This window comes from Bubalus kerabau, chromosome 13, assembly GCF_029407905.1.
Source record: "Bubalus kerabau isolate K-KA32 ecotype Philippines breed swamp buffalo chromosome 13, PCC_UOA_SB_1v2, whole genome shotgun sequence".
In the NCBI taxonomy this organism is placed as follows: domain Eukaryota; kingdom Metazoa; phylum Chordata; class Mammalia; order Artiodactyla; family Bovidae; genus Bubalus; species Bubalus kerabau.
The window spans coordinates 34773338-34792503 of NC_073636.1; the positions used below are offsets into that span (position 1 = coordinate 34773338).

Below are 19166 nucleotides of genomic sequence, written 5' to 3' on the forward strand. Positions count from 1 at the left end.
AGTTATTTCTTCCCATTTTCCTTCATTTCCCTCTCAACAAAGAAATACCCTTTTAAGGATTCAGTACTATTTCCACTGGGCTTCCCTGGTGGCTCAGTGGTAAAGAATCTGCCTGCCATGCAGGAGACACTGGTTCCATCCCTGAGTCAGGAAGGTCCCCTGAAGAAGGAATGGCAACCCACTCCAGTATTCTTGCCTGGGAAATCCAATGAACAGAGGAGCCTTGGCAGGCTGTACAGTCCACGGGGTCATAAGGAGTCAGACATGACTTAGCGACTGAACAGCAACAACGCTGTTTCCATATGATTCATGGTCAAGATTTGTGTGTGTGTGTGTTTTTTTTCCCCCTCCCACCAAATACAAGTGTCAGGAGCCTCATACTTCTTGGCAAGAGAAAGTAGAAGACAGAGGACTTCCCTGATGGTCCATTGGTTAAGAACCTGCCTACCAGTGCAGGGGACACAAGTTCAATCCCTGGTGCAGGAAGATCCCACATGCCCTGAAGCAGCTAAGTCAGGGCACCAAAACTAGAGACAGCCCTATTGCAGCACTGAAGACCCAGTGCAGCCAAAAAAGAGAGAGAGGGAGCAAGAGTAGAAAACTAATGTCTACTGCGAAACTGACTAGTGGTAGGCCCCACCCTGGCACGTTTATGGATACTTTTTTCATTTAATCCTGACAGCAACCAGATACAATTATGCACACTTTATAAATAAGAACACTCAGGCTGAGAGTGAGTGACTTTCCTAAACTATGAGACAGAGACAGGAGTTGAACCCACATCTGTTTGAACCCCCAAACCCATGGTCTTCCCACTAGAGACTATGATGGTGGCCATTACCATGGATACAGCTTCCAGGCAGCAGGTAGAACTGGGAAGAGCCTTTGGTGTCACCTGGGCCAAGCCTTGAATTCCAGTCTGTTACCTGCTGGCTTTGAAATCTGTATCTGTAAAATGCACATGAGCAGTAATCCCTAACTCAGTGGATTGTGGGGATTAAAGGAGATAACGCATCCAAAGTATTTTGCACAGTACCTGACACATGAAATATGCCTTTTCATTGGATTAATGTTGAAGAAATAGCATTGAATAGTGCTAGGAAAGAAAAGGATCTCCTGTGCTCAGAAAAGAATTCTCTTCCTTGCTAAGCTAGGCGATGATGAGCAAGACAGCTCTCAAAGCCCCAGGACATCCCTGGGGTGGCTGCAAGAGGGGAGGGAAGGGAGCTGGCTGGGACCTCAGTTCAGCAAGGGCAAGTGTGCCGAGGAGGATGGACTCAGGAAACAAGATCACCAGGTGGGACTGTCTTGCTTTCTCATACGGTGTCGGGTTTCCTGAACTAGGGGTCCTAGTAGAGTGATTCTGTGAAGTCTGAGTGCTGTGGATGTGTAGACTAGAGTGGTCTTGGCATCCTGAGTCCTCAGAAACAAAGAACACTGTGCCTATGCTGCCAGCATGCTTTACAGCACTGTCTCTCCCGCCAGCACTCAACACAGCCCTGTGGACGGTGCCGCAGAGCCTGGAGGTGCCTGGGGGAGCCAGTGGGCGATGGCTCCACGTGTTTATGGGTTTTTCAACAAAATTAAATTGAGCTCCCCCCATGTTCGGAGGCCTTTCTTTCATCTCGGACTTCTCCAGGGTTTCACCATACTGGTTTTAACCAGAGACCATCCTGGGAAACAGTTTGAACCCCAACTGGAACTTATTATTGGAAAGCCAAGTGAGAGGGAGAACAGGGATGCCAAGCAATAAAACTGAAAATAGAGTTTCTCAGTTTAATACAATTAAAACCTAAACAAGCCCTAAAAGTTTGGGCTCTTTTGTGGCCAAGAGTGCTTGGCAGCACTCTTGTTCTGGGCCTAGAGCCAGGGAGCCCTGTGTCAAAAGCAGGGACCCTCTTTCTCTACCTGTTCTCTGCTCTGGACTTAGCCATGGACCTCGGTGTCTCCCTAGATGGAGTGATGGTGGAACCATGTCCAAACCAGCCAAGGGTCGAGTGGGAGCAACTTTGTTCAGAAGCAGCACCCTGCGCCTTGGTTCTGCGGGTGGAAATCAGGAAGTGAGTTATTTGCAGCTGTTGGAGAACCGCCTGCATCATGTGCTTGTCTCTTAACACTGTCTGTACGGGGGCATGTTGTGAAGCAGCCTGATGAGGCTAGCTTGGCTGTGGGCTCATGGACCACTGGACCTGCATCTTCCCTCTGCTGCCTCTCACGTGCAGCCACACCCATCAGTTAGACCTGATGGAGGAGATGCACGCAGGACCCACTTGGTCTTTTCTCCAGACAAATAGCTGGCTGCCTTATTGGATTCATCAGAATCCTATGGTTAGTAATTGGTAAACTCAACTTTGAATATCTGCTTCAAGTGCCTCTTAGTTTTTCATCAGTTCTCTAATTAGTGGGCTGTTGGAAAGAATCTTTTAATGGTCATTGAAGTTTGGGGATACAACAAGCCATTTCTACTCTCAAATTTTTTCCCCCTCTCCTTAAAATTTAGAGATAATACTATATTTTAATGTAATATATAAGTTATAATATAATATAAAATATCATATATTTTGGAGTTAAGGGCAATTTTGTAAATAGTTTTCCCCTTTTCAATTAATTAATTTTATTAACTAACTTTATTTATTTATTTATTATTTCTGGCTGTGCTGGGTATTCATTGCTGCACAGGCTTTTTTCTGGTTGTGGCAAGCAAGGGCTACTCTCTAGTTGTGATGTGCGAGCTTCTCATTACAGTGGTGTCTCTTGTTGCAGAGCATGACCCTTAGGGCATGGACTTCTGTAGTTTTGGCTCTTAGGCTCTAGAACACCCGTTCAGTAGTTGTGGCCCACAGGCTTAGTTGGGATTTGGGATCTTCCTGGATAAGGAATCAAGAGACCATCCTGCATTGGCAGACAGATTCTTCACCACTGAGCCACCAAGGAAGCCTAAAAGTTTTCCCCTTCTTGAGGGGAGGATGAAGAAGTAGAAGCCCATTGTCCACATTAGAATCAGATGGATATGGACTTCAGCTGTTACTTAACTTCCTCAAGCTCTTTTTGCTTAATCTGTTAAGGGGGACAGTAATACTTATTTGTAGAGTTTGCATAAGGATTCACTTAAGAGACCCAGCACAGATTCTAGACCATAATAAGGACTCACTACCACCTCGTTTTCCTTTAATCCACAGTTAGATCAAATTCTCACTGACTGTAAATGTCACTCTTCAAAATAATTATTTTTAATACACTTAACATATTAAAAACAGCCCACATATAAAATTGTAATACTAAGCATTTGCATTGTAGAATTGTGAAAAATTAATTTTACTGAGTGAGCCTTTCATGTTTCCAGTTAATAAAAGTCCATGTTTAGTACCTGGGAGTCCTGTGAGCCTCTTTAACTGTGTTATGGGTAATTTCGCAGGATTTCCAGAAATGATGAATGTCAGTGGAAATTTCGACTTACCATTTAGTGCACAGTTCTCTGAAATCTGTGATTTAGTAGGTGACAGGTGAGGGGTTTTAGATCACACCATCTGGGAGAGAGGCCTTGTAAATGTGTCGTGGGATAAACCACTGTTGCAGCCGCATAGCTGAGAAAGACTTGCTACAATCGTACCATTTCAGTGTTTTAAAAATCTTCATGGCGTTTTCAGCTTCTCTAAACACTCTTGTTGTTCAAACTACTTTAAAAAAAAACAAAACTTGTGGTTATTATAGCAAACTGACCTTTATTGCAAATTGCTTTGTTTTACGTTTTTTAAGATTTTGTTGTTGTTATTGTGGATCACTTTTAAAGTCTTCATTGAATTTCTTACAATATCATTTCTGGTTCATGTTTTTGGTTTTTTGGCCTCGAGGCATGTCAGGGATCCTAGCTCCCTGACCAGCACCCCTTCATTGGAAGGTGAAGTCCCAACCATTGGACCACCAGGGAAGCCCCTGCCTTGTTTTATTTTAAGGAGCCAAATGTTGGGAGAGATGGTTCTCAGCACTTCAGTTGTCCTTGGGAGATAATGAGCTCTGATGCTTCCCAGGACTGAACCTTGAGGGGTGGTGATGCACTGCCTGTCAGATGACTCAATTACTTCTCTTACCACTAGCAATTCTTATCCTTAAGTAGGCAAGGAAAGGAAAAACTTGAAATGCTCTCTGTGTCATCTGGACATAGTCATTTATGAACAGACGCACACTTACCCATCACCAGCATCCCCAGAGATACTCCTTCTGCAAATCGGATCCAAAAAGGAAACTTTCATTTGCCTTTCATTCATTCAACAAATATTTATAGGTGCCTTCTCTGTGCTAGGCATAGCGAATATTCAGTGGAAAATATGCATTCATCTCATCCCACCCTATAGTTACCCCCACCACTGGGCCTCTACCCCAAAGGCCACACCAAGACTAGTTTCTTTGCTTTCCTTTGAGAGATATTCTGTGTATACACGGGAATTAGTTTGTGTGTGTCTCTCACTACTTGAAAAAAAAATCCAAGTGATAGTATCTCACATCTTGGAGAGTGTTATGTATCAGTCTAACTCATTCTTCTTTTCTGCTGCTGCTTAGTATCCCATTGCCTGATTGGCTGACTGTTGTATTTGTACCCGTATTAGTACTTTGTTTCTACTGCTGCATAATATTCTGTTGCATGGTTGGCTATTGTATTAGTACCCTCTTGCTGAGCATTTGAGTAATTCCTAAGGAGTTTTCCCCTCTATTTTTATGGCCTTGCCCTCTTTTTCCTGCTATGATTTTCTTCTAATGCATCATTTCATTCCCTATCACCTCATCATTAATGATCCTAGGAGAAGGGACTCAACATCACTTTCATGATCTGTTCCACACCTGTTCCATCTGTATGGAATTCCCAACAGATCCAGGCAAGTGTGAGTAAGTTCAGTTTATCCTGTAAGGCCTTATCCTTTCACCCCACAGATTTCTTCTGATTATTGATCATGAGGCTAATTGATACACTTTTCTACCCCCAGGAACTACCTCTTTGAATTTCAGGGAACCTGGGGAAAACTGACTGTGTGGCAGGCCCCTTACCTGTCCCCCCAGGCTCTGTCGTCCCAGGCTGCTCACCAATCAGTATTCTCCCATGCTGGGATTGCAGTTACCCTAAAGTTTCCTTTGCTCTGGGACCACAATCGGCTTCCTTTTCCTGTGACTGTCATTGGTCTTCATGTGAGATTTTATTTCCACTGTAATATAGGAACTTCTGAAGATTCATTGAAGCATATCTACTTTAAATGTATCATAATTAGCCCTCTTCTTCCCTTCTGGAGCAGCTCAATAAATATAGCTGGCTTCATTGCTGGGAACCTTAACTGTCAGAAGATTGCTTTCTTATACTCCGTCATGAAACCTGGGGAGCCCCTTCCCAGCTGAAGTCTTTGGGGACTTTGAGGTGACCTTGACCACCAGTTGTTGCTTCAGCTGCATCTTTTGTTCTTTGTTATTTCTGGTCCTCGTCACACTGACAGAGCCATTCTCTGCTCTGAGGGTCAGTTTTTCCTCTTCTAGCTTCCTCCTCTTTTCTCTCTAATCCCCTTCTTTCCCCCTCTTTGTGTGTCTGTTTTCTTTAAAGTAATTTCTTCTTCAGAGCTTGCTTGTTTCTTCGTACCCCAATAGCATCATTTACCATTCTCTCTTATTACCTCCTCAGATGGTTAGTCATTTGGCCTCACCTCTCCCCTTTAACTTTAAAAGGTTTTTTGTTTGTTTGTTTTCTTTCTTTTTTAAAAAATTCATGGTGCTATCCTTATTCTGATGGTGGGCAAGTTAAATTGAAAAAAAGTATTCCAGAGATCTATTCTCTATTTCTTTTTTTAATTTTCAAAGTAATATGGCAATTTTCAGTTTGCTTTTAAATTGTGTTTTTCTTTCATTTACTGATCACTTTATTACAAGTATCACTTATAAATTTTACAAGTAATTATCAGATTTCTGAGCGTATCTGTAACCCTTTTCCAGGCCCTAAAGAGTTAAATAAACTCCCCATCATCAAGGAATTCACTTTTGTGGAGGGGGTGTGGGATGGGGACTGCAGACCATAATGTAATCCATGAGATGGAGCGAGTGTGCTGGAGGAGATGGAAATGGGAAATGGGGCAGGGAGTTCAGAATGGGGCTACAGGTTTACTAAGGCTCTTCTCTTTACTCTTCTCTTTACTAAGGCTCTTCTCTTCTCTTTACTAAGAGTTCACCATGAAGAGGCTATTTGAGCAAAACTTGAAGGAAATGCTGCAGCCCTTACTGGGGATGATCTAGAGTCAGGGTGGTGAGAGTGGCAGGTGTAAACCCTCTGGGATTCAGGTGTGTGGCCCCTGTGAGGATCAGCAGCAAGGCTGCTGTGCCTGGAGAGAACCTGGGGAGGAACTAGGTTGGAGCACTCCCAGGAGCCCAGGGCTCCAGGCCCTTGAGGCCCCTGCAAGGACTTAGGCTCCAGTCTGAGATGAAGAGCCAATTGGACAGACTTGAGCAGACAAGTGAGGTGTCTTGTGCTGCAATGCATTATTGTCACATATTGTATTTCAGGCGGACTTGAGACTAATTAAGGCCAGCATAGCCTTTCTTCCAGCTCTTCTTGCTATAAATACTGTGTATTCCATCACTTAGGAGCAGGAACTAAATAGAAATCACCCAGTGTTCCCTGTTCCACAATAGGTTGTATAGATGCAAAGACCATTGTGACTGTCAGTATAATTACTTAATAAGCTTTGTCACTTGGCAACCAAAAGCTGTCAATAATTTTAAGCTCTCTGTAAACTCTCTCAATCCTGGTTTAATGTATTTATTTACAGCTTACTTCAGTACTTCTTCTAAAAAGTTAAAAGGAGGTTTAACATGAAAGATGTTTAAATTTAAAAGCTGTGGAAATAGAACTTTAAAAATGAACTAAATTATGCAGGAAGATGAAGCAGATATAGCCAATCAGTTTAGGTGACTATTGTGAGGTGATCAACCAGTCAGTTTACCCATGAACTTCTTGGTCACAAAGCCAAAAAGGAAAACAACAGATTACATAATTATCCTTGTCTGATTTTTCCAACCTTAACACAAGTCTTTTCCTGTCTTCCTCTAATGTATGCTATAATACTATGTGAAATATGTTTCTAGCATACTTTTTCTTCATCAAACAGTGATTACTGTCTAGAATAAGTTGGTCAGTCAGTACATATTTGCTGAAAAAAATCATTTTTGTGCTAAAATTGTTAGTTCACTCACTGTAGACATTAAAATCAAGGTGATTAAAATCATCAGATTGCCAGCAAACTAAGGGAAAAGCTGTATCATTTCATCTTTATACCTTTCACATGGCATGACATGACATGACATGGCATGAAGTAGCAGGCAGTTGTATCCAACTCTTTGCAACCCCATGGACTGCATCCCACCGGGTTCCTCTCTCCATGGAATTTTCCAGAAAAAAATACTAGAGTGAGTTGCCATTTCCTACTCCAGGGGATCTTTGAACCCTAGTCTCTTGCGTCTCCTGCATTGAGCAGGTGGATTCTTTATCAGTATGCCACCTGGGAAGCCCTTTCCCTTGGTAGCTCCTAAACAAATAGTTCTTCGATCCTCTTCCTATAACTCCAAAATTTAACAGGCTCTGAAAACAGAAAATGTTATCAAAAGTTGGATATTAAAACACATTCAGAGGCAAAGCCTAAACTGAAATAAGAACTTTAAAAATCATTCCCCCCCTGCCCCCACCTTGTGAATGCCCATATATTTCACTACAGAAGTGGTAATAGGTTTAATTTGGGGTATTATGCAGACTCTGCGAGGTGTTATGTAACATCTGCTATAAGCATTTATTACTTTTTTAAAATTTGAAAGTGTAAATTCCAAAGCACATCTGGCCCCAGTGGTTTCAGAAAAAAACCATGGGTGGCAGCCATCTCTAGAAAAGTGTGGGTACCTGGAAAACACAAGCTGACTGATACGAGGTACTCAGAAATGAGTTCTTCTGCAGCCAGGACTCAGGAGCTTGAGGCCTTAGGGGAGAAAACCAATGATTCAGTCCTTAGAAGCAGTGCATGGAAATGTTTCCATAATTGTCCCCTCAGAGCGGTAATCATGGCTTTTTGGGTCAGCCTAATAAATCTCAAATATGAAGTGTTAGCCTGTCAGTTAAAATTGTTCCCATCGGTGTCCTGGAAGGCCCTTTTTGTGTGATCCATGTATTTTTTATGTTGTCTCTGTGTCTTTACTTATCACTCTGTATCTTTTTGTTTTTCTTCCAACATGTGTGTAAGGTGTCACATCAACTTTTTTAATACTGGTGATTTAATTGTAAAAGCACACATAAACAGTTTGAGAGGTGTGAGAAGAAATTCACAAGTCACACGGGGAAGCGGCCACAGAGCCAGCATTCAGTATGGCATGCATCCCTGTGTGCAGGACAGATGGCACTGCCAGTGGGTCAAATTTGTCCTAAAACCGAGTAAGAAAGGAGTTTGGTACAAGAAACGTTTGTTTCCTAACAAAGATACAGTGGGATCCAATATGGGCTTTGTGCTCACAGAGCATAAGTTTAATAGGGAAAGCAAGACATTTATATGAAAGAAATAAGAGTCCGCAGTAGAACATGCCAGAGGGGACGTAGCCCAGAGCTCAGGGACAGGGTGGGGAGCACTGGCCTGTAAAATAAATTGGAGTGAGGTCAACAGGGAGGATGGACTTGCAGAATACAAAGACAGTCCCAGCTTTCAGGATGCTCTGTGTTCTGTAGTAGAGATGAACAAACATAAATTACTGTGGAAAGTGGTGAGTGTTATGACAAGGGCCGTGGAACCCTGGAGAATAACAGTCATGAGTCCCTGGAAAGGTGGGCAGGAGCTGACCTCCATCTTGAGGAACACTAGCTCTGCACCCAGGGTCAGGGCTGGGTCCAGGGATGCTTCCGGGCAGAGGAGATGGTTGGTTGCTTACCTGTGCTCTCAGCACAGGACAGTGACCCCAGAGTGCCTTTTTATGTTGTGTTGTCCTTGCAGGCGAACCAAATATCCCTCCTGGGGCGATTCACAGCGGGAAAGGCCTGCAGAATAAGAGTCAGTTTAGAACCATCGCTCCAAAGATTGCGCCCCAAGTCTTGGCACCCAGAGTGCTGCCGGGCCCGGCGCCTTCACTCTCTGATCAGGCGAATCCAGGCCCTTCCCTCGGCTCCAAGCCCCTGGGGATGCCCCCGCAGAATTACGCGCTGATGCAGGTGGCCGGCCAGGAAGGGACCTTCTCGCTGATCGCTCTGCCGCACGTGGCCTCAGCTCAGCCGATCCAGAAACCCCGGATGCCTCTGCCCGAGAACCTAAAGCTGCCCATCCCCCGGTACCAGCCCCCGAGACCTGGCAAAGGAGTCAGAAAGAAGCCGGGGCTCGGTTCCTCCTCCGAGAGGGACTGCAGCAAATCTGCCCAAACCCAAGCAGCCCCTCCCCCACCTGAGCATCCTGAGCCCCCGCACAAGCCCTACCCACCCAAGCTGGCACCAGACCAAGCCCCAGCTGCGCTGACCAACAGGAGTGGCCACCAAGACCCCGGGCCTCCAGGGACCAGCAACCACGGAGGTTGGACTCCTCCTGCCACCCCAGCACTGGCCACACTAGAGGAGCCTTCTGCCGAGCAGGGCCTCCAGAAGAGTTCAGGAAGAGCGAAAGTTCCAGGCAAGAAAACCCCCAGGAAACCTTCTGCTGTTGCCAGTGAAAAACCTCAAGAACCGGTTGATGCCACCAAAGCCATTTTGTCGTCACCAGGCGTCATTGGAAACACCGTCCAGGTGCCCTCTTCCGTCCCCAGAGGTAAACTGCCCATCCTGCCCTACTCGCGAGTGAAGACCACGCAGGTTTACAGGAGCGGAGCCGCTGTGAACACTGCGCATGTCCCCTTCCCTGGGCTCAGGACTGCCGGAGACCAGACCCCCTCCATCCCGGAAGGCTTCAGTGCGGCCCCACAGGTAGGGGACAGGGGACCTGTCCCACCGGCTCCCAGGCAGAGCCCCGGCGACAGTGCCTTCTGTCAAGCCACCAAGCCCGACCTTAACCACAAAACAAAACTGAACGGTGAGACAGCGAAGAGAAGAGGAAGAAAACGCAAGGGCCCAGACGAACTTTTGACATTTCAGGGGAAAAGGTGGAAATGTGTCCTTAGTTGTAAAGACAGCAAAGAAAGAGTCAAAAGTGATCCCCAAGAATCCAAGGACCAAAAACCGGAGGCCGTGAAAAAATACCGGAGCATCATGCCCAAACCTGTCCCGGTCCTGCCAGCCCTGGCCTCGCTCCCAGCCACCCTCCAGCCCCCGCCACCTGGGAGCCTGGGACACATGTCTTTCGATCACTCCCTGGCCCCCAACCATCTGGACTGGAAGGAGGACGGCCAGCCCCCAAAGCCAGACTCTGCCTTCAGAAACGGGTTTTCCGGCCTCAGGAAGGCTTGGCACAAGTGCCAAGTGTATGACTACCCCTTCCCGTCCAAGCAGCACCTCCGCGAGCACACGAGCCCACCCCCGGACAGCCGGCCCTACAGCTGCCGGCTCTGCAGAAAGGTGTACAAGCGGCGGGGCAGCCTGAGCGCGCACGTGCGGCTGCACCACGGAGACTCCCGGCCCAGGAAGCTTGTGTGCTGCGAGTTCTGCGCCAAGGTGTTCGGCCACGTCAGAGTGTACTTCGGCCACCTGAAAGAGGTGCACGGTGTGGCCATCAGCACCGAGCCCTCCCCCTGTGAGCTGCAGCCAGGGGACCTGCCGAGGACCAGAGAGCAGACCCCTTGTGAGGTGGAGGGACTGGTGGACAGGTGAGTAGGATGGGGGGGCTGGCCAGAAGGAACTTTAAGATTCCAGATCAGGGTCGGATCCCACATTCCGGAAGGTGAGTTTGGAAAGACAGCCCTCAGATTAAGATTTCAGAAGTTAACTGCTACCACTTAGCCTCTGTTCTGTGAGGAATGGCCTCATTTCTCTTTGGTCTCTGATCATTCATGATTTTTGACCAGCTTCATTCTCCGTCAGCCAGGGCACAAGGGCCAGCTTGAGGGATGCTGGAGACATTCGGGCATGAGATTAATTTTGCATCTGAAACATGGAAGAGTAACTTAACATCTATGGTCATGGTCCTTTTGACGAGTAATTTCCCCCAAACTTATGCCCACAGAATGTATATTGAAAGAGCATCATTTGCCCCAAAACTGGCATACCAGCTGGTGGGGACTCAGCCCTTCCAGGGCAGACCTGCCCCTCAGCACTTGGTCTGTTTCCCCCGAGGCCAGGTAAGCTGTCTCCTACATGGTTGCCTGTGCGGTGCTTTTTTCCAGCATTGTAAACAAGGCAGCTGAATCATTTGAAAGCCTGTCAGGTGGGTCAGAGAGTCCTGAGTAAATCAAGGACGCACCCTCAGTCTGTCCCTTTTGCTCTGAGTGATGGAGGGGACTTCTGTAAGATGCATGCACATCAGTACCATGCAAATCAAACGTCTCCCAGCACTTTAGAACCTCGGTCCCTCATCATCACCAGTTGTTCTGATGGTTCTCAATGCTTTCTGTTCACTTTCAGCTCAGTCTCTCATAGTCACTAAAAATAAGCTACACCAGTCCTGTTTCTTCCCGGCTTTTCTGGAGTTTCTCTGTGTCTCTTTATGCATTTCCATTCCCTTTTAGATACCTGTGCCTTTTCCTAAGGTACATAGCCACCTCCCCCAAAGAAACCTCACTTCTGAGTGGTTAATGGAGTCTGTTTGATTTTTAGGTAAACTGTGCAAAGTGCATTGGGTGCTTGGGGTTAGGAAGGGCCCCCTGATGGGTGGGGACAGTCATCTCAGCTGGACCCAGTGGGTTCCTGCAACACTTGGTACCTCCTGTTCTCCTGGTGGGCACACCTGTTGCCATGGTAACCAAAGAACAGTTAGCTCTTGGAGGAGATGCATAAAGGGGGACCCTCTTTGTGAAGTGGCCCTGCCAGCCTGGGAGGTGTGAGGCCCCACCACACAGGCCTGACATTGACCTTCTCCGTGGCCTCTGTCTCCCACACGGTCTCTACTCTCCCTGCCTTCAACCTCCTCTTTGGTGCATGGTGTATATGTCTTAGAGCCCAGAAGGCCAGGAGCTGTTAGGAGAAGTTTTTCAGTGAGGTCTGACACATTCTCTCCCCCGTTTCCAGGGAGACCAAGTCCAGCCTGGAAGAAGACCTCCTAATGAACCAGAATGACGAGGCCAGGTTCCAGATCAGATGTGGTCGCTGTCAGATCACTGCTCAGTCTCTGGCTGAAATCAAGTTCCACCTGCTCTCTGTTCATGGTGAGGAAATCCAAGGCCAGTTGCCAGAGGAGAGCTCACCCTCCCCCGGAAGCAGACCAGCTCACGGAGAACTGACTAAACAGGCTGCTCCTTTCTGGAAACGTCCTGAGAGAAGGAAGCTGCTCAGGCATCATCCCTCAGCCGGGGAGCTCTGTGCAGTCCCCAGACTGAAAAGACAACTGTACCTCCATCATCAGAACAACGTGGAAACCCTCACGAAACAGGAACAAGCCCAGCCAGGACCCAGTGAGCCCGGGGACGATCCCCAGGGCCCCCGGTGTCCTGGCCCCCAGGCTGCCCTCCCCCTGCCCCAGTCTGGCTTTAACTGTGTCCTTTGTGCGCAGACACTAGGAAGCAAAGAAGAGCTACTTCTACACTGGGAGCAGCAGCACAAGTGTGAGGACCCCCCCAAACTGTGGACAATTTTCAGCACGCTCTCCAGCCAGGGAGTTGTCCAACTTTCCAGCAAAACCGGAAAATGAAACACGGGGTCAGGGGTTAGGAAGAGGTGTGCGCTCTCAGCTGCCTCTGTTTCTTGGAGATGCTTAAACACCAAAATCCAACAAGTTACGATCAGCATTAAGTAGCAGAAGTGATTTTTGTACATAGTCTTATTTTATTATAGAATATGTATGTACATATGCTCTTGATGCATATTTTTCTAACATATACAGTTTTATTTGAAAATCCTATGTCCTCTGACTTTTATTTCAGATTCAATAAAAAGATAAATTTGCAGACTGAAATGAGGTCTATTAGGCTGTCCTTCAGATACAGTTTTTAGCAAAAATATGTGTTTATGTGTGTGTGTGTGTCCTGTGTTCATTCACATATTTTCTGTTTAAGTAGATTAATGTGATAAATTTCCAGTGGGAAAAACATTTCAGTCTCAACCCTGACATACTGTTGATCTGTATCAAATTCTCTGGTTTATTTGAATATGCCATGGAGCAGCATAATTAATAAGGTTCTCATCTATCATAATTGAAAATCCATGTTTTCAGGACTTTGACTTTTTAAAATTCTGTTTTCTTAAAAGCACATTCCCCTGAAGATGAGATGCCAGTAAGTCTTTATACTGACAAAGTGCTCCCTATCAAAGTCATCAGACATTTTTTAGGACTTCAGCTAATAGAGAGACCACTTTTTGGGTAAAGAGTTAGGCTCAAAAGGTCTTTTGAGGCAGAAAATTTACAACCTGAAGAATGAACAGGGTGCTTCAGCCCAGATGCCGAGGTGTGAGCTGCCTCTCCTCCCTCCCCGGGAAGTGCTGTCGCTCACCCGTCAGTTTTAGATGCAACTGTGCCTTTCAAGCTCAGATTCTCTTTGAAAGTCAAGAGTAAATGATTGCCTCTTAAATTCCTAGGAAATTAACTAGAATCAGAAAAATCACCATCGGAAGTCTCTGGTCATCCTGACTGCAAAATCGTTTTCTCGGAATGGGGGAATTGGAGCTCTCAAGCCATTCACGTCCCAGCCTTTGGCTGAAAGCGCTGTACTCGTGGCCAGCCCGGTGCCCAAAGCTGGGCCAGGGCAGAGTCATAACAGTTTTCTGTGTTAAAGGAAGTTATCTAAACCGAGGAAGAACTAAATTCTAATTGACGAGCTAGTAGATCTTAAGTTATCTTTCTTAATGTCTCATTTTGTTTATTTTTAATTGGAGGATAATTGCTTTACAATGTTGTGTTAGTTTCTTCTGTACAACAGTGTGAATCAGCCATAAGTATGCACATATCCCTTCCCTCTTGAGCCTCTCTCCCACCCACTCCCCATTCTACCCCTCTGGGTCATCACAGACCACCACCACCATCGATCACGCTCTACCTGGTCTTAGATAATATCAGACCTATGCTGTGTGGTGTTGTAAGAACTCAGTCACAGGACAACTTTACCATTCAGCACAGCATCTAGTTTGTTTTTGGAAGAGTGGTCTCGAAAACAGTAAAAAAATGAGATCTACCATGAATACTACTTGAGTTCAAACCAAGAAACTTGAGTTTAGCTCTAAAGTGGCTCTTCAGCCCCTCTAAGCAGTGTTTTTGAAATACTGGCCAAGAAGGCCTCGGGCAGAGGACAGGTCTGGAGGATGGTGGGGGCAAAGGTGAGGGGACAGAGTACGTCCACCCCGTATGTAAAATCGAAGTCCCCAAAGTCGCAGGGACTCTCTCACCTGTGGCCCATATTCTTGCATTGAGGGTGAGACAGCAAGGGCTTAGACAGCCTCTGGAAAGAAAGAGAGGGTTAGGTTAGGACGGGGCCAAGAATGCAGCTGGGGACATGCAGTTGGCTCATCGTGAAGTCCTCGGCCAGGCTCCCCTTCTCATCAGGGTGCTCCCTGAGTTACACTGGGAGTAGCCCAGTACCACCAAGGAGTCTCTGGCCCTTAATGGTGACGCTTCCTCCATGGGAATTTTGAGAAGAGGGCGTCTGACTGAGGAGGTGGGAGAAAACAGGGAATATTTTAGCTAAAGAACTTTGGAGGTTGGCCGTCCTTGGTGGCCCGGTGGCTGGGACTCCATGTTTCTAGTCAGGGGGCCCAGGTTCGATCCCTAGTCAGGGAACTAGATCCCGCATGCCGCAATGAAGATCGAAAACCCCGTGCAGCCAGGATAGAAAAAAGAACTTTGGCATCAGCTCAAATTGACAAGCCAGGGGGAGGCCTTGCCTGATAAGCCTTCCTAGGGTGCAGCCGTGTTGCTGGTGCAGTCCCTGCCTATGTACAGAAACCAAAGCCAGTAACGTTTGGAAGGTGCCATGAGGCTCACTGCCTAGGACTTACCTTTCTGGGCTCTACTACCCCTCCAGTAAGATGGGAGCCATGACCCCACCTCGAGGCATCCGTGGTGAATGGTCGAGGCCACACATGTAAAACGTCGGGCATATACTCCGGCCAGGGAGTAAGTGGTGGCTGATATTTATTATTCTTTTGGCCAAACTTCCAGGAAGAGGTATGTGACGCCCCAGGAGGATCATGTAAAACAGCTCAGGTCAGCCTCCTGTCCAGAATTCAAGGACAAAAACAATGGAGAACTGCAGAAATCTGCATCTTTAAAAGTACATTTTAATTTTTAAATAATCAGACTGGGATTTGGATCACATGGAAGTTTAGTAAGTGTCTATTTAATCAGTGAAATAAGTGAAAATGTTAGTCGCTCAGGCCTGTCCAGCTCTCTGTGACCCCATGGACTATAGCCAGTCAGCCTCCTCTGTCCATGATGATTCTCCAGGCAAGAATGCTGCAGTGGGTTGCCATGCCCTCCTCCAGGGGATCTTCCCAACCCAGGGATCAAACCTGAGTCTCCCTTATTGCAGACATTCTTTATGGTCTGAGCCACAACGAAGCCCTTTTAATCAGTACCAAGAGGCAAAAGTCACTGAATTATTTCTATTCCAAGCTGCACGTCGGCCACAGATTCCCTTTATGGCCTCCCCTGGCCCTGATCCAGCTGTCAGCACAGACCCCACCCAGTGTCCTGACCTTGACAATGGACTTGTCATGTTCCCATGCTGGACCATAACCTCCTGAGGGCAGGGACTGTGTCTTTGCTCAGCACATAACAAGGAACACTGCATGATATTTGTTGAAACAATGGATATGTGAGCAACAGAGCAACACAATCACCCCTTTCCCTTTCTATGACTAAACCCAGCTTCGGGAGCTCCTGAACTCACAGCCAGGAAGGCACAGAAGCAAATTTGGTCTTAAAAGCAGCACATTCATTTCACTTAAATGTCTTTTGCTTCTTGGAAAGTTGTCCTGGAGCCAACAAAACGAGAATTTTTTTTTCTTTTTATTTTGGCCCTAAATTATTTCTGAAAGTTACAGTGGTTTAGATTTGTATTGTTTTTTTATTAGCTGTCACTTTTATTCATGTCCCCTTTTGTTTCTCTCTCTTTCTCTGGGCCTCTTCCGGCTTGAGCTCTGCGTCTCCTCTCTTAAGCTGCTCCTCATATGGAAAGCTGTCTCTTCATCACCACACCGTAAATAATCCAACCTGGGCGCGTTCCATTGTCTTCCCGGCTGCACACTCCCTCCCGCCTCCAAGCTGCCCAGCTCCAGTTTTCTGTGGCCCCAGTGACAGGGTTGTTGGCAATAAATGCTCGACTTCATTTATTTATTGGAATTCTCAGATCTGGACTGGTTTGCTCCATTCAAGCTGCTGACATGCTTTGTTAGGTACGTATTTTATAGACTCCCCTCCTTTGCACTGAGCTCTAAGAAAAGGGCCCCAGTAAGGATGAAGTGGGATTTAACAGATTTTTAGCTTCAACTTTATACTGACTTCCCTGACATTAGAGAATCGGCAGCTTATCTGGGCTTGGAGTGCAATCCAATACATATTTGAACCACATCCACCTCTTCAGGAATGATCCTTGTGGAGGTGAAATGTTTATTGTAGCTCATATTTGGTCATGGTCATGGTAATCCCCATAATAAAAGTAGAACCTTGGTTTTGCAAGCATATTTTAAACTTGTGTTTGGATGTTAGCTGAGTGGTACATCCCATCTTCCATGCTCTGAAGTGTGAGAATGTTTCAATGTGTTGCCTTAACCCTAGGAGAAAATTCAAAATCTACTGAAGGAAACCAAATGTGACAACTAAAAGAGAGGTAATGGTTACTTGATCTAATTTTGATGTGAAATATTTACCCAAGTTTGGGGTGTTTTTTTTCCCCCAATGAAACTTGCTTGCATGTTCAAAATTGCCCACTACACCTTGAGGGTAGTTTAGCCATAAAGAATTCACCTGTAATTCATCCTATTGGATGGCAGTTCTTGCCTCTTTTAGTATGTTCCAGAAACAAAATTGCAAGCAATTAGCATCATAATAGATTATGTTTTGATAAATCAGCCACTAAGTACTACTCAAAAATGAAAGATTCTACCTTCTGTCATTAAATAGGAATTTAATCTCCAGCCAGGAGTTGCCAAGAGCCTATTGTCAGATGTTCTAAGGGCATTTTCAGAAACAGCAGTGAACTTGATCTCATTATTGCCTGAGTTGTCATGCAGATCTTACTATAAAATTCTGGCCTCAAAGGAGATCCAGGTGCTCAAACACATGAGCTGCAGGACCCTCCCTAAGCTCTGGCTGTTTCTGCAAGTAATCTCTAAGAGTGCGCTCTTAGGAAACTAACACACTTCCTTTTCCTAGTCTCATCGAAATTAAAACACCATTAAATTTTTCCTAAAACACTGAGTGAACCAAGCCTTTTTGATAACGGTTACACTTAAGGAAAGTTAAAATATCCAAGAGGACTAAGGTTTTTGAATGGTATTGAATGTGAAACGCTGGGGTAGGGGGAATGGGAGGGCAGCAGTGTAAAGACGTGGCAGGAGGAACTTTCTGATGATGAAAGGCCCAGTGGGGTGCTGTAAGGGAAGTGGGGAGCCTGGATCCAGAGTCCAGGCACCAGAATGGCACTAAGAGTTTGGTACCACTGCCACAGAACAAACCAGATTTGGTGTCTGTGTCTATCAAAATGATGTCCAATGTCGGTCAAAATCATTTTAAAATGCACAGATCTTGTGATCCAGGGACTCCAGTTGTAGGAATCTGTCCCACAGATATCACTGCACAAGTGCACAGACAGAACGGACAAAGAAAGTCACCCACCGTTACCAGTGAACAAAGGATGGTGGCGCCATCAAGCCAGCATCCACTGCAGCCTCCCCAGTGATGCACCCCGATGGGATGGAGAAAATCAAGATACTGGCCCTAGACAGCTAAAGTGTATATCAAAGGAATGATTTCAGTGAGCCCAGACCTTGCATCTTCCCATACAGAGAGAAGTGCTAAATTCATTAACTTGAGATGTCTGGTTTTCTTCAATTAACAGTCATCATTTGATATTCTGACAACCTGGGTTTGTTTTTGCTCTTGTTTTGCAAAAACTCCTATATACCCTGTTTCCTCCCTAGTAGTCCTTCTAAACAACCTGAAAGTCTGTCTCCCTGGCATCAGTCCTTAGTATGTCTACCCCCAAAAATGTAACTCTCAACTTCTAATTTGTGGATTTTTTTAGTCAGTGTAGCTATGTGAAGATGTTCGTGGCAGCATTATTAATAAGACCAAACAGGGACTTCCATGGTGGTCCAGTGGTGTAAGGGGCTAAGCGTGGTCCATGCTCCCAATGCAGGGGTCCCAGGTTCGATCACTGGTCAGGGAACTGATCCCAAGTGCTAAAACAAGATCCTGCAGGTGCAGGCCACAGTGAAAATTGAAGATCCCATGTGTCACAACTAAGACCTGCTAAATTTAAATGTCCATCAGAGCTGGTTTTGAAAAGCTACAGAGCACCATGTGACGGAATACTGTGCTGCAGGGGGAAAAATGGAAGTTGCAGTTTATGAGCCAAAATCTGTATTTCGTGCAGGGAGCAAGGTGCAGAATACATGTAATGTGCTCTCAGACGCTTTTTTACAAAGGAGGAAGTAAGTGTGGGAAAAAAGTGGTAGATGTGTGCTTGTAATAGGCATAGAAGTCTTCTGGAAGGTGGCTTCAGGAAAGAGGTGCCAGGAGTTGGGAAGGAGGGACACTTCCTTTTGCATTATTAGAATGATTGGCTGCATCTTATTTATTTTTTTCAGTTGCAAAAAGGCTTCACTGGATTAAGCAGTAGCTGGGCTGGCATTGTCTGGGAAAGGCCTCAGCCACGTGAAGAAGGGAAAAGCCATCTGACCCCTGAGCCAAGCCACTGCTGCCTGACAGTCCCACACCATGGCCCACAGGTATAAAAGTTCAATTTCCTAAAAGTAATATAGCCTATGTAATCATGAATTTTGCATCTTGAATGTTCCATTGTTATTTCTTCTTTTAATTCTGGATCCTTCATACTACATTGATCTTATAACCCACCAGTGAGCAAACACAATCTGACCTAGACCG

The 19166-nt window shown here is 45.9% G+C and overlaps 1 protein-coding gene across 14 annotated transcripts in view; it reads left to right on the plus strand.

The window, feature by feature from the left end:
- ZNF438 (zinc finger protein 438) overlaps positions 1 to 13021 on the plus strand; it is a 191102-nt gene extending 178081 nt beyond the window's left edge. For all 14 annotated transcript variants that reach the window (XM_055543992.1, XM_055543999.1, XM_055543995.1 and 11 more), the window contains 2 exons: positions 8994 to 10782; positions 12140 to 13021. In XM_055543992.1, coding sequence (XP_055399967.1) covers positions 8994 to 10782; positions 12140 to 12758 — 2408 coding nt within the window. In that variant the 3' untranslated portion in view covers positions 12759 to 13021. The remainder of the gene's footprint in view (positions 1 to 8993; positions 10783 to 12139) is intronic.
- Positions 13022 to 19166: the final 6145 nt, after the last annotated feature.